This window comes from Petromyzon marinus, chromosome 2 (genome assembly GCF_048934315.1).
Source record: "Petromyzon marinus isolate PM22_M1 ecotype Great Lakes invasive population chromosome 2, UKy_Petmar_22M1.pri1.0, whole genome shotgun sequence".
NCBI classification, from domain to species: Eukaryota; Metazoa; Chordata; class Hyperoartia; order Petromyzontiformes; family Petromyzontidae; genus Petromyzon; species Petromyzon marinus.
The window spans coordinates 18078529-18091151 of NC_133668.1; the positions used below are offsets into that span (position 1 = coordinate 18078529).

Below are 12623 nucleotides of genomic sequence, written 5' to 3' on the forward strand. Positions count from 1 at the left end.
GGCTCCCGATCTGCAGCTACAACAGTCATAGCCCTAATGAGGGATGGTTTCCGCACTAGATAATTTGAGGGTGTCAACAGGATCCCCCCCTCCAAAACTGACAAATCGAGGGACTTCCGCAGCCGTAAGGGTACCAGCATCTGCGTGCCTGGCGGTATTCACACGGAGCCTCGTGCTAACGCCTGGATGCTGGCGGCCATAGAAGGCAACCGCGTGGGAGAGTCCAAAAAGTGTAAGCGGTGCCCGGATGGCATCTCTATGCATCCCTGGTCAATCAGGATTTTAAAGGGCATTCTGGGCAAGAAGTGAGTGCCCAGGAGACATGGCACGGCCAACGTTTTAGAGACCAGCAATGGTCCCCATAGTTCCATGTCCCCAACCTTAATAGAGGCCATCATCTGGCCCATGATACTGAGGCTGCACCGATTTGCGGTGACGCAAGCACCTTCTACTGGGCGCAAGCGAGTACATTTAGGTGCAACGAGGTTGAAGATAACCTCTGATTATGGTGGCCGACGCGCCCGTGTCTACCAAAATGCGCACCTCGACCCCCTGAATGTGGCCGATTAACGCGGACGACCCTGCATTTGTTCCCATCCGCTGCGCAGTGTCGACGGCATGATTCGGATGAGTCCCAGATGAGTGAGGTGCGAGGAGCAGGCGAGTGTGTGATGTGTACCGACTCACCTGTGGGCCCTCGGAAGATACCTTGGGACGCCGGGTGATGATGGCCAGGCAGAGTCTCCCACCACATTGCGGCAGCCCCTGGTGATGTGACACCGCTGACTGCATTTGAAGCAAGCGGTGGGCGAGCACCAGCGCATAGGGGGGGCCCCCGCACACCACTGCTCCCCCGCACGCCACTGCTCCCCCGCACGCCACTGCTCCCCCGGTCGGCGTCTTGCGGCCCCTCTCCCGCGCTGGCCGCGCGCAAAGGAGGCGAACACCTGGTTGTCGGTGGGCGGAGTGGGGGCCGTTGGTTTGGCGTGATCCGCCGCATATGCCGTGACCGTAGGCCAAATTTTTAATCAACGCTGTCTCAGGAAAATACTAAACTTCACCTGGAAAGAAATACAAACTAATATCAGTATCCTGGAGTGATCCAACTCATCCAGCATAGAGGCCATCATGATGAAATATCAACTCAGATGGGCAGGTCACCTTGTGAGGATGGATAACTCGAGGCTTCCTAGGCAAATCTTCTATTCCTAGCTCAGCAATGGATCACGTGCCCCCAGAGGTCAAAGGAAGCGTTTCTGTGACAACCTTAAAATGCACGTCAAGCGTAGCCACATAGATGAAAACAACTGGGAAATCTATGCTCTTGTAGACCATTATGGAGGGCCAAAATAAAAAATGGAACTCAGCATTTTGAGGCCGAGCAAAGAGAGTTGATAGCCAGGAAAAGAGCATGCTGCAAAGCACATACACCAGAGACAGAGACAACAACAAGTGGGAGCTCCAGGATGGATCATTCGTGCCCCCACTGTGCCAAGATCTGCAGGTCACGGATTGGCCTATTCAGCCATCTCCAGACCCATGGACAGCCAGGTCCACCTCACAACAAAGACAAGTGGCACCTAGAGGGAAATCATACTCGACAACGAGGGATCCCAGAAGACTAGCACCTTATTACTAAATGTGCTTACTAATCTAGTGTGAGAATTGGCTTATGTGTTGGTGCATGTCATACGTGTCTCTCTTTACATTTCCCGGTTGGATATTGCTGTTTAAAGTATAGCAGATCCACAGTTGAAAGGTTATACTCTTTGGTTATTTTGGTAAAGTGACTTTACCATTTTGGTAAAGTGACTTTACCAAAATAACTAAAGAGTATGGATTCCTGCAGTCACGAAAGCTTCAAATCAAGTTGAAAGGTTGTGAGCTCAAATCCCAGTCAGGGGTAAACAGCAGTTGTCCTATGGAATATAAGCCATTTCCAACTCACTACATTTGAGAATCCAGTTTAACCATGAGCAGCCATCTCACTATCCTGCAAAAACAGTTTACCAATGACGTTTAACGTGACAAAGAGACTATACTCATAACAATTCAATGTTATGGGGTGTATATATGTATGGCGGGTTTTAATGACACATTTATATATTTATGCGATCTAACCTAAAACACCTCTATTATGGATATGTATGTATGTTGAACTTCTTTCGCACCGTATGTAGCCAACCGCGCTAATCGAGGTGTTTGTGTGTGTTTCTTTGTACAGATGAAGACTTGAGTTTGGCTTTGAAGGCAAAGCTGTCATTGGAAGACCTTTTCAATAAGAACTTCCAACCCGTGGAAACAGAAGTACATTGGATAAGTGGTAAGTTGTATGAACCAGTTCATTGCCCTTCATTCATTGAAGACTGTGCATGGCCAAGTGCTTGTGCTATGTATGATTGTAGGCCTCAGTCCTGTTGCTACAGGCCAATGCAAAACTGGTAAAAATAAGTCTGCAGGAAATATCACAAACAACTAAAGGAAGCCTTCTGAAACGTTCCCATTCTTGGCAGTGCAGTCAAACATCACGAAGCTGAAATCATTTTTGGAATAGCCTTTCCTGTTTCGGTCTCTGTCTGACATCCTGAAAATAATTAATTCATACAGCAATGCTACATTTAAATTACAGTCACACCTTAACAGATTTCATTGACATTTAATAACAGTCAACTAAATATTCACAATGTAATATTTAGAATTTAACAACACTTAAATAATCAGCACTGCATTTCCACGGTGAAGTGGATAGAGAAAGCTTGAGGTTTCTCACTGGATGTGGAAGGCTGGATAGATTTTTTAAAATAAGTTTTAAAACTGTATTGTATTTTGTTTACTTATTTGTAATATAAATCTAAAATAAATGTGAAAAATCCAGAAAGCACGAGCAGGGGATGAAAGAGCCATCCAAGGACACAGGTTCACAAATTCCATACAAATAAGTGCAATATATAGTTCTAGAAGTATGTTATATAGCAACAATATAGCTTTAGATTGACGTATATTGCATGTACATAGCTCTAGAGTTGCTAGTGCACAAACATGTAGTTTTTATTACAGTGATCGGGAATATAGTCTTACACCTAGTGCTGACAAGTGCATCTCAATATTCTATACATGATTAGCATGGAGTTCTACCACCAAGTAGTCAGATGCAATTAGATTGGCTGCAAAGTGCCACGTCCTACCATGCATTAGCATATGAACAGTGCTGAACAGTGCTCCTGCTGCATTTTTTTTGTTTATTTTTACGGATAAAAAAAAATTGGGTGACAATCAGAGCGACCGACTCACAATTTGTAGGTTGTGGGTTAAAACCCCCGTCAAGGGTTGACTTAGTCTTTTATAATCCTGGGGTTGATATATTTAGCAACACTTCATGACAATTTAACTTAGGTTCTATGGAGAAACTGCTTGCTCCATCATATGAATGTGGAATATACTTCACTCGCTCAAGGTCACCAACACAGAAGAGTGCCACCCCCATTTGCTCATTGGAGCAAGTGGACTCTTTAGTCTTTCAATGATTATGCTCTGCATTCGTTACCTCTACATTTGGCAGTGTATTTGATGGGTTAATCCATGGTAGGATGAGTGTATTGAGTAACTTCTGTAGAGGGAAGCATATTCAGAGAAAGAACCTTTGAAATAAATGTTATCTTAAAATTTGAGCTGCAATCAGCAAATTAGATCGGGACATAAAAATCCTAGTGTACATGGTTGATAGCTTGAGGTGTCCCATAAGGGAGAAGGCCAGTGGATTGGCTCATTTATCAAGCTTGTTAACATTTGGAACTAGCTTCCCTCAGTCAACAGGGTCTCTCAAACAGCCCAAGGAGACGACTTTCATCTCACTGATAAGAATGCCTGCTTCCTAGGTGGTCTCTCGTTTAAATCCAAGCTTCTGCACACAAAGCCTCCTATCGGATTATGGATTACAACAGATTTCCCTCTGTCAGCTGTCCCCTGAATCTTGGCCAGCAATCTGCATGACGGAAGCACTTGCTGCAACGCCTCCTCCCTTCCACACCACCTATGGATACTGCTTTTGATAATTTGTGACTGCGCCACATTTTATGTTTATATTTTTCTTTCACAAGAGCAGGTCTTTGTTTACTCGTCTGATAGCCCAAACTCAAACTTGGTAAGGTACCGACTGTACATAAAAAATTATTATGAATACTCTTTGGCTCTTTCGGTAAAGTCACGTAGATAGAAAAATAATACAAAATATTGACGTTTCGATCGCAACACAAGCAATTGTCTTCAGGTGCAAAAAATACAGCAGGCTTGCAGCAGGCTTGCTGTATTTTTTCTATCTACATGACTTTACCGAAAGACCCAAAGAGTATGAATTCCTGCAGTCACGAAAGCTTTAAGTCTGATTATGAATATCAATAGTTTTTTGAGGAGTAAGTTAATTTGCGAATCATTGTGAATTAGCCTCAGACATTTAGTGCATGTAACTTATATATTAGTCAGAGACAGTAGTAGTGTAGTGCTAATGCTTACATGAGCCATGGGTAGAAATACCCACGGGATCCCAGGTTACACTTGAGATGACATCATGAAGGAAAGAGAAGGCGGAGCGTGAGAGAGAGGGAACACCCAGGAGGAGAGAGTGGTGACGTCATGGGATGAGCCGGGGTGATTGGGGCGCTTCCTGGTAGGATTCGGAGTGGAGTGGTCGCAAGCGACATGAGCTCGTGTGGAAAATACCTACTATAATCACCCATTAATGTCTGTCCTTAACGCTCGTAACATCACTCCACATCGACCAGCCCCCCTCATTAATATTCATGAGCAGGTGACGTCCTCCAAATGGACCCCCCCCACCCCTCCTCAATAATCATGAGCGGGTGACGTCACTCAATATAGAGTACTCCCCCCCCCCCCCTCACTAATAATCATGCGCAAGTGTCGTCACTCCACATCTAACAGCTCTCCTCATTAATAATCATAAGGTGACGTTCTCCAAATGGACACCCCCCCCCCATTCATAATAATTAGCGGCTGACGTCACCCCACATGGGGCGCTGAGGTGCCTCCTCCCCCCTCCTCGGCGTCAACTTAAACCCTCACTACAAAGGCAGAACCCTCATGTCACGCGATCTCCGTAAAGCTATTGAGACATCAAAGTAAAAAGGACGTTATGATGAACAAGGGATTATAACCTTAAAATGAAATGTCTGTGTCACCGCGCCCTTACAAATTGCACACGAATTAATGTAATTAATAAGACGTCGCGGTCTACTTTTCGCTTGCAAGTTTCAGATTCACTGCAATACACCCGTCCTTGGACGGGAAAAGGCGAGTAAAGAAGAGTTGTGTTGTCGAAATCTTCGTCTGCTGGACTCATTACACTAGCAAGACAAACTGAGTGTCAATGGTATTAGAACACTTTCCTCAAAATTAAAAGGTTGAGAGTTCAAATCGTGATTGGGTTCGTGGGGAAACAATTAAGAGAACAGTTATAACTCTTTAGAAATAGTGGTCTCCACCTTATATGATATATTGAAATTACAACCCTTTGTCACCACATGATGCTGCTCATGAGTTGATTGGCTATACTTGACCATGCTGCTCAGTTCGGTTTATTGAAGCCTTGGGGATGTGGAATTCTCACCACCAGGCGAGGTTCGTCAACAGAAATGAGCAGCATACAATTTCTCAATGAAGCAGGGTGATACTTTCATCTGATATAATTTTAGGTGACCATATGACCCATACCAAAATTGTATGAATATCAATGTTCATCTTACAAGAGAAAAAAAGAACACAGATTGGTTAAATGCTGTGTGGATATATACAGTCAACAAAATCGGATTCGAATATTGAGCACATATTAATGCTCTTAGTAAACGACTCTCGATCACATTTTGGGAATGGAGAAGTGTGCTCTGAAGAAAACTAATATGTTGATTGGCTCAAAATTGCGATGTTAAGGGACACAAAGAGGGCTTTATCTTAATATTTGGAGATAACTACCTCCAGTATAGGCATCCTGATAAAAACATGCATCAAATGTTGAAGGTTAGCTAACCAATTTTATTGAACCTTCCATTTATCATTCTGACTCCAGTGAGACCAAATTTGTCAATATTTGGTCATTTGTGGTGAAGCAGAAGCAGATACATTTCATGAGCCTATTCTTTGGGTCTTTCGGTAAAGTCACGTAGATAGGTTGAAAGAAAATAACAAAAAACTACGACATTTTGATCACAACACAAGCGATCGTCTCCTCCTAATGAGGATCGCTTGTGTTGTGATCGAAACGTCATAATTTTTGTTATTTTCTTTCAACCTATCTACGTGACTTTACCGAAAGACCCAAAGAATATTAAATCCTGCAGTCAAGAAAAGCTTTACGTCAAGATTTCATGAGGCTCTTTATACATGAATATTAAACATGACCGGCCCAAGTTTACATCCAAAGTGCTGATGGTCACATTATAGTTACATGGTCCTTTATATGTGGCTATTTGTGGAACATCAAACCGCTTGATTCTCATTTACCTACGAGTCTCATTTCATGTTTGAGGTGTGCTGGCAGGCATGATTCTCGAGACACGCAAATAAATTGCCAACATTATTGTGTGGGCTCCATCAATTCATCTGCTCTGCCAGCACATTGCCATGTATCACAATCTAATGCAATCGTTTTAATTGTACATTCTCTAATCATGTTTTCCTATGTCCGTCTTTTTAATCTGAATTAACAGCAGGCATATATTATCGTACAGCATATTGCTATTTCATTCACTGAAAAATGGTTCAACGAAATAAAGATGTGTATTGCTTAATACTTAATGGTATTTTAATGAGACAAAAGCAAAGACAGATCTCTTCTTCAGCCCTGGTTTAACTCTTATGGCATTTGATATTAGCAGCGTATATTAATGTTTGTAAACACCGATGTGGTGAAAATATGACATCATCAGAAACTTGCATTTGTCTTTGCACTGGTGCTATTATTAACATACATCAGTTGTAGAGTTGAGCCAACACAGAAAAACATACATCAAATGCAATTGCCAATTACCCGTAATGTAAACATTCACTATAAAGAAATGTGCTAACATCTTAATCTGCAATCAACTACCAACTATCAACCCTTTTAAAAATATGTATTACATATTATGCACAATGAGTATTATTCATTAAGATGTACCTTTCACACATGCAAACTTACAGATGTAAAAAACCCAAGCCATATATTTCCAGCAACAACAACAACCGCCATTCGCCACTAAGTGGTGGTGACGTCACCACGACGCTTGTGCCAGGCCATGTGCACCCCGAGGCCACGTGAAGTGTCGAACGCCCGCTGGCAGGAGGTCACAGGGCAGACCCAGGTGCCATGGGTCGACTGACTGAGATGACTGGCTGATGCACCACCTGTGCCCCCTACTGTGCCAACCCGCTGTGCTTCAGCCACCCGGCGCTCCGCTCGTTGTTGTGAGCGTCGCTCCTCCGCCCTCCGTTGTTGTTGGAGGGCGACTGCCTCCAACTGCCCAGTAGCGTCCTTCACGAGCCTCCTCCTCCACAGAGGCCGATCTTGACACCGCTGGTACTAGTCATCAACAAGTCCACTCAGCTCCACGTCCTCCTGTACCACATCACTCCATCTCTTCTCTAGCCGGTGCCACGCCCGTTTAGCCCCCTCAATCCGGCCGAACAAAAGCTGTTTCGGCATGCGGTGGCTGGGCATGCGGGCTACATGACCCAGCATACCACATCCTACCTGCATTCTCTCGTTTCATTGTGTGCATATAAATACAGAAAACTGTAATATTTTTACCACTGAGAATTCTATTTCTGCGACTTCTGTTTAGGAGAAGACTGTCTATGAAGTGAGTATTCTCCTTTACAGTATCCTATTCTGTAGCGATTCTGCAAATCTCATAACCTGATCTACTCATAGGCATAGTTATGTCATAGCAGCAATATAACTGTCAGGTTCACGTTAATATTCTGTTCCAATCATCATCGGCACTGACAAAGTGTTCAGCAATGGGCTGCATCACACGCTGAACATAATATATCCCACTTGATTATATAAATGTGGCTCGATGTTCTTGATACCGTCCGGAATCCATAACTACATGTCCCATGTCAAATAGGGTATATCTGGGTGTGTGCAGCATTGCTTGCATATCACATAGCTTCCTTCCACAGTGGTGGCTCAGTTGCAAAATGCTCGGCTCACAATCGGGATGCCACAAATTCCAATCCCAGTCGGGGGTCAACTCACCCAGCCACGCCTGCAGGGATTATAAAATACTAGCTGTACTACCCGGCTTCGCCCGGGACTTGAATCCACGATGCCCGGCCGCCTTTGTCTCCCCAGTGGCGATGTTCACACACCGCAGCAGTTAGTCGTTTGAGGCTGAGTCGACTTAGGGGAGGCCCAGGACCGGTTAAAATAATCGTCACCGGTGGTGGCCGTGAGCGGGAATCGAACTCGGGTCGCCGGGTTCGTAGAGCAGCGCGCGAATCGCTACGCAGTCCCCTCCCACACACATACACACATGATAAAGACAAAATCCCCCGTGTAGCCTGTAGGGGGCAAGTGCTGTTAGCGAGAACCTATGAAGTAGGCCTCGGCAAGGTAAGGTAATTTACCTTTTTTACCGGGTAAAAGGGTAAAGGTAAAGGGTAAAGGTGTCGACATGCCAAGGGGTAAGGTAAAGGGTAGGGTAAAGGTAGCACGAAGTATTACCCGGTAAATACGGTGCCTTAAACTCAGCTATTTCAATGCTAAATTCAATGATAATTCCTTTGTTCAGGCGGTGCCTCTGCGGACGTGTATGCTTTAACTTAGCTATTACAATGCTAAATTCTATGCTAATTCCTTTGTCAAGGAGTGCCTCTGCGGATGTGTATGCTTTAACATAGCCATTTCTGTGACCAGTCACAAGCTAATCACTCGGCCATTTCAATGCTAAATTATATGCTAATTCCTTTGTCAAGGCGCTTTGTTTCTTCTGACACAGCTTAAAGGTCGTGATCTGAACGTGGCTTTTTTTCACTCCAGCGCTGTCCTCCAGACAGTCTCGTCCCTTCACCTGATGAAGGCCGCTTGTGTTGTGGCCGAAACGTCGTGAGAATATTATTGTGTTATTTTATTTTATCAATTTATTATTTTATTCTCATTCTACGTGACTTTACCGAAAGAACCAAAGAAGATACGGTGCCTTGTTTACTGCTAAAAGCTCCGTGGCGCAGTCCGTGGCCTCCATTTAACAAGTTATATATTTTTTTACTTTTTTAAAAACACGCTTTTTCTCAAATGTACTCGTAATGGAAGAACTCCACGACTCCAGGAAGTGGCCCCGAAGCTTGCCACGACGTAAGGGGGCCGTGATGATTTACAGCCAACGTCATTTGAGCGTGGACAATTAGACCCAAGCCGAAACATAACATAAAAAATAATGTTTAAAAATATTTTTATTTTGTTTTTAATGATAGAATATAGTGTTGTCATCAGTATGACATAAGTAGACCAAGTTCGCAGTCGAAACCACATTGGGAAGTGGGTTAAAATTGAGTTTCAAGATTTGAAGATGTTATAAACCTTTTTCATGTGTAGTACCCCAGTAATTACCCTGTAATCGGGTAATTTGTATTAGTTGTACGGGTAAAAGGTAGGGTAAAGGTAGGCTCGTTGCTTTTTACCTTTTACCTTACCTGCTGAAGGGTAAAAGGTAGGGTATAGTGATTGTATTGTGGTAAGGTAAAAGTATAGGGTAAAGGGAGGCTCGTTGTTTTTACCTTTTACTTTGCCGAGGCCTCCTATGAAGGCCGGCACAGCACACGAGGGGGTGGGTGACAGCAGCACGCCCGGCCGCCTTTGTCTCCCCAGTGGCAATGTTCACACACCACAGCAGTTACTCGTTTGAGGCTGAGTCGACCTAGGGGAGGCCCAGAAGCGTTTGAAATAATCGTCATCGGTGGTGGCCGTGAGCAGGAATCGAACTCGGGGTGGCCCGGTTCTTTGCGCAGCGCAGCGCGCTAACCACTACACTGCAATGGGTTACGCTTCCACATGCGCGGGTCACGTGACAGATTTGACGTCACAGCTCACTTGGCGTGCAAAAAATAAATGCATTATTGAGCTCCTCACCCCCCAAAAAAACACAAAAGTGTATATTTTTTACTATAATTTTTGCATGGTGTACAGTTTGGAAAGTACCCACATGGCAAATTTGCAGTTTGTTGCATGTCGGGAAGTACGCTAAACATTTTGAACAGACACACATATTCACAACTTTGCCTTTTATATATATGAAGAACCACACTATAGCAAGTCAACTACAGTATAGTGGTATTCTTTCGATAAAAATGTGGCGTTTCTAATACTGGGTCAACGATGCCAATGAGCATTATCACAATCGGATGCTTGTTTCGTGCAGGAGGACACTATAACCCAGTTCATGAAGTTGTTTTGGATGTCATCCCAACACATAGGTAATGGAACACCGTGAAAATGAAGATTATTATGAAGATGATTCTGATTATAATGATGACAGTGATGATATAATTTATGTATCCAGGAAAGCCTCACTGAGTTTCAACGCTCGTTTTTATGAGGGTCTTGCATTTCATGGGTCTTTTGCATGTGAGAGGAAACTAGAGTACTCGAAGAAATTGAAACCGGTCATGTTACGTGTCCTTCATATTACAAATATGCCATCAGTAACCATTTCTCTTCTTTATTTTGTTACATTGCCGTGAAGTAAAATGTATATACGCTGCACTGTGTCTGATTTTTTAGTGCTGTGGAGACGATGAGAGTTTTTCTACACCTTTGCAGCTGTCCATAGGAGTCTTATTATCCACCACATTTAAAAGCACGACGGGTACAGCATGGGCGAGCCACCTTAGCCTACAAATAATAAAATAATACGTTAAGATAGTGCAGGACAAAGAGCAGTAAGTTTTTTACCACATTAATGGGGGGTGGGGGTGCTCCACATGTTCAATATAAAGCAGAGCTCACAACACTGGACTTTGCGCATGGGGCCTTCCCTGTCAGGCAGCAATCATGAAAAAACATTCCAAAGGCTGTCTATAGCTCATTGTATGAAATTACAGCCACGATTGTGTATGTTGGTGTCTCATGCTTATCCGAGCAAGATGAGATGGCAGAGGCATTTGACTTCCACGAAGTCACGCTTTTGCAAGATGAGAAATATGTTCATGGCTAGGCTCGATACGTGCGATCGATCACGCCCGAGCTCCACCAGCAAGTATCGTGTAATCCATACTTGTGGCCTTTTAGAGATGTGTGTGTTGCTTTCTGTTCCCAATTGTGCTGCATCAATTTGAGTTATGACAATTGATATATGAGGACGCTTTTTGGAGTCTCTCGGTGATCAGTTGGAGGTGGAGGATGGATCCCAACATTTTAAGTGTGATGCTTTGTTTCCCCCCACTGAGCAACTGATGAGGCCTTTAAGGAAGTTGCATTAGCTTGCACGAGGGCTTCACCGAAATGGTTTGGGGGAAATGTGCACTTAATAATGTATGCAGTTTAAACGCTGTTAAATATTTGCTTTTATCATTGAATCTCTATTCTGGTTAAATACATTAGTGTGCCAAGCGAGGCTTGTTGTCTGTAATTTGGAGCGGCATGCTTCAATCTTCGTTTAAAATATCATACGTAAGAAGTTTTACCATATTCGAAATACGGTCATTTCTTTTTTTTCATTTGAGGGATATTCAAGTACCCCGAGAAAATAAGCTTTTAGATGTGCAATATTCAAAGCTGTACGAATGGATCAGCAGCATACAGTAATGTACTTGTATTTGTAAGTACTTGCGGTCCCATCACTGCATGCTGAAATTCTCTCATGTACACAATGTAATTTGATAACCCCACTTCCAAAACACGAGATTGCAGGCATGCACTACTTGACCATTGCAATACTTTTGATGATAATATGGCAGTAACATTTTTTTTCTTGATGACTTATCAATAACATTTATAATATTACAGTGGAGGAAAATGAGAATGTTCCATGAAGTTTTGGTCAAACCAAGTCTGTACCAACAGGAAATGTTATGTTGAATGGGGAACTCTTTGGGAGGTTAATATCGTACAGTATGTATGTATTTACATGATAAAATTTTGTTAAATGTTTTATATAAGAGATTGTTTTAGATAAGAGTCAACAGTCCATCGTCGCTTTGGGATTGATAAAATGAGTATCACTGTAATGTTATGTGTCCATCACTGTCTTGGAGTCAGCAACATACTCATTATTCGTTTGATCAGAGAGACACTTTGGCCTGGCAATGGTATAGCTGCATCTGGTATGACGGTTATGCATTTGGCAGTATAGACACAACCATTATATTTTGGTCTTACAAGAACGTCTCATAAAAGAGCTGCTTAGCTCAATTGGCCTTACCAGCTAAAATAGAGTCTCAGTTGTTCACATCTCCAAGGAATACCTTTCATGGGGCAGACAGTGGAGTGGGGTCTCAGGTGCAACCAAGAAATGTTGCAGCTGTTTGAACCGTGTCTGTGTCGACGCTTGCCCCCAATGAAATATATATATAAATTGTATTCTTGTGCTTCAAGTTAAAATACATGAAACGTACTACCGTCACCTCAGTTG

General features: G+C 43.3%; 1 protein-coding gene across 3 annotated transcripts in view; it reads left to right on the forward strand.

The window, feature by feature from the left end:
- The window catches only part of LOC116950755 (inactive dipeptidyl peptidase 10), a 613867-nt gene that overhangs the window by 378506 nt on the left and 222738 nt on the right, over positions 1 to 12623 (forward strand). For all 3 annotated transcript variants that reach the window (XM_032968787.2, XM_032968796.2, XM_032968804.2), the window contains exon 3: positions 2225 to 2323. In XM_032968787.2, the coding sequence (XP_032824678.1) occupies positions 2225 to 2323 (99 nt within the window). The remainder of the gene's footprint in view (positions 1 to 2224; positions 2324 to 12623) is intronic.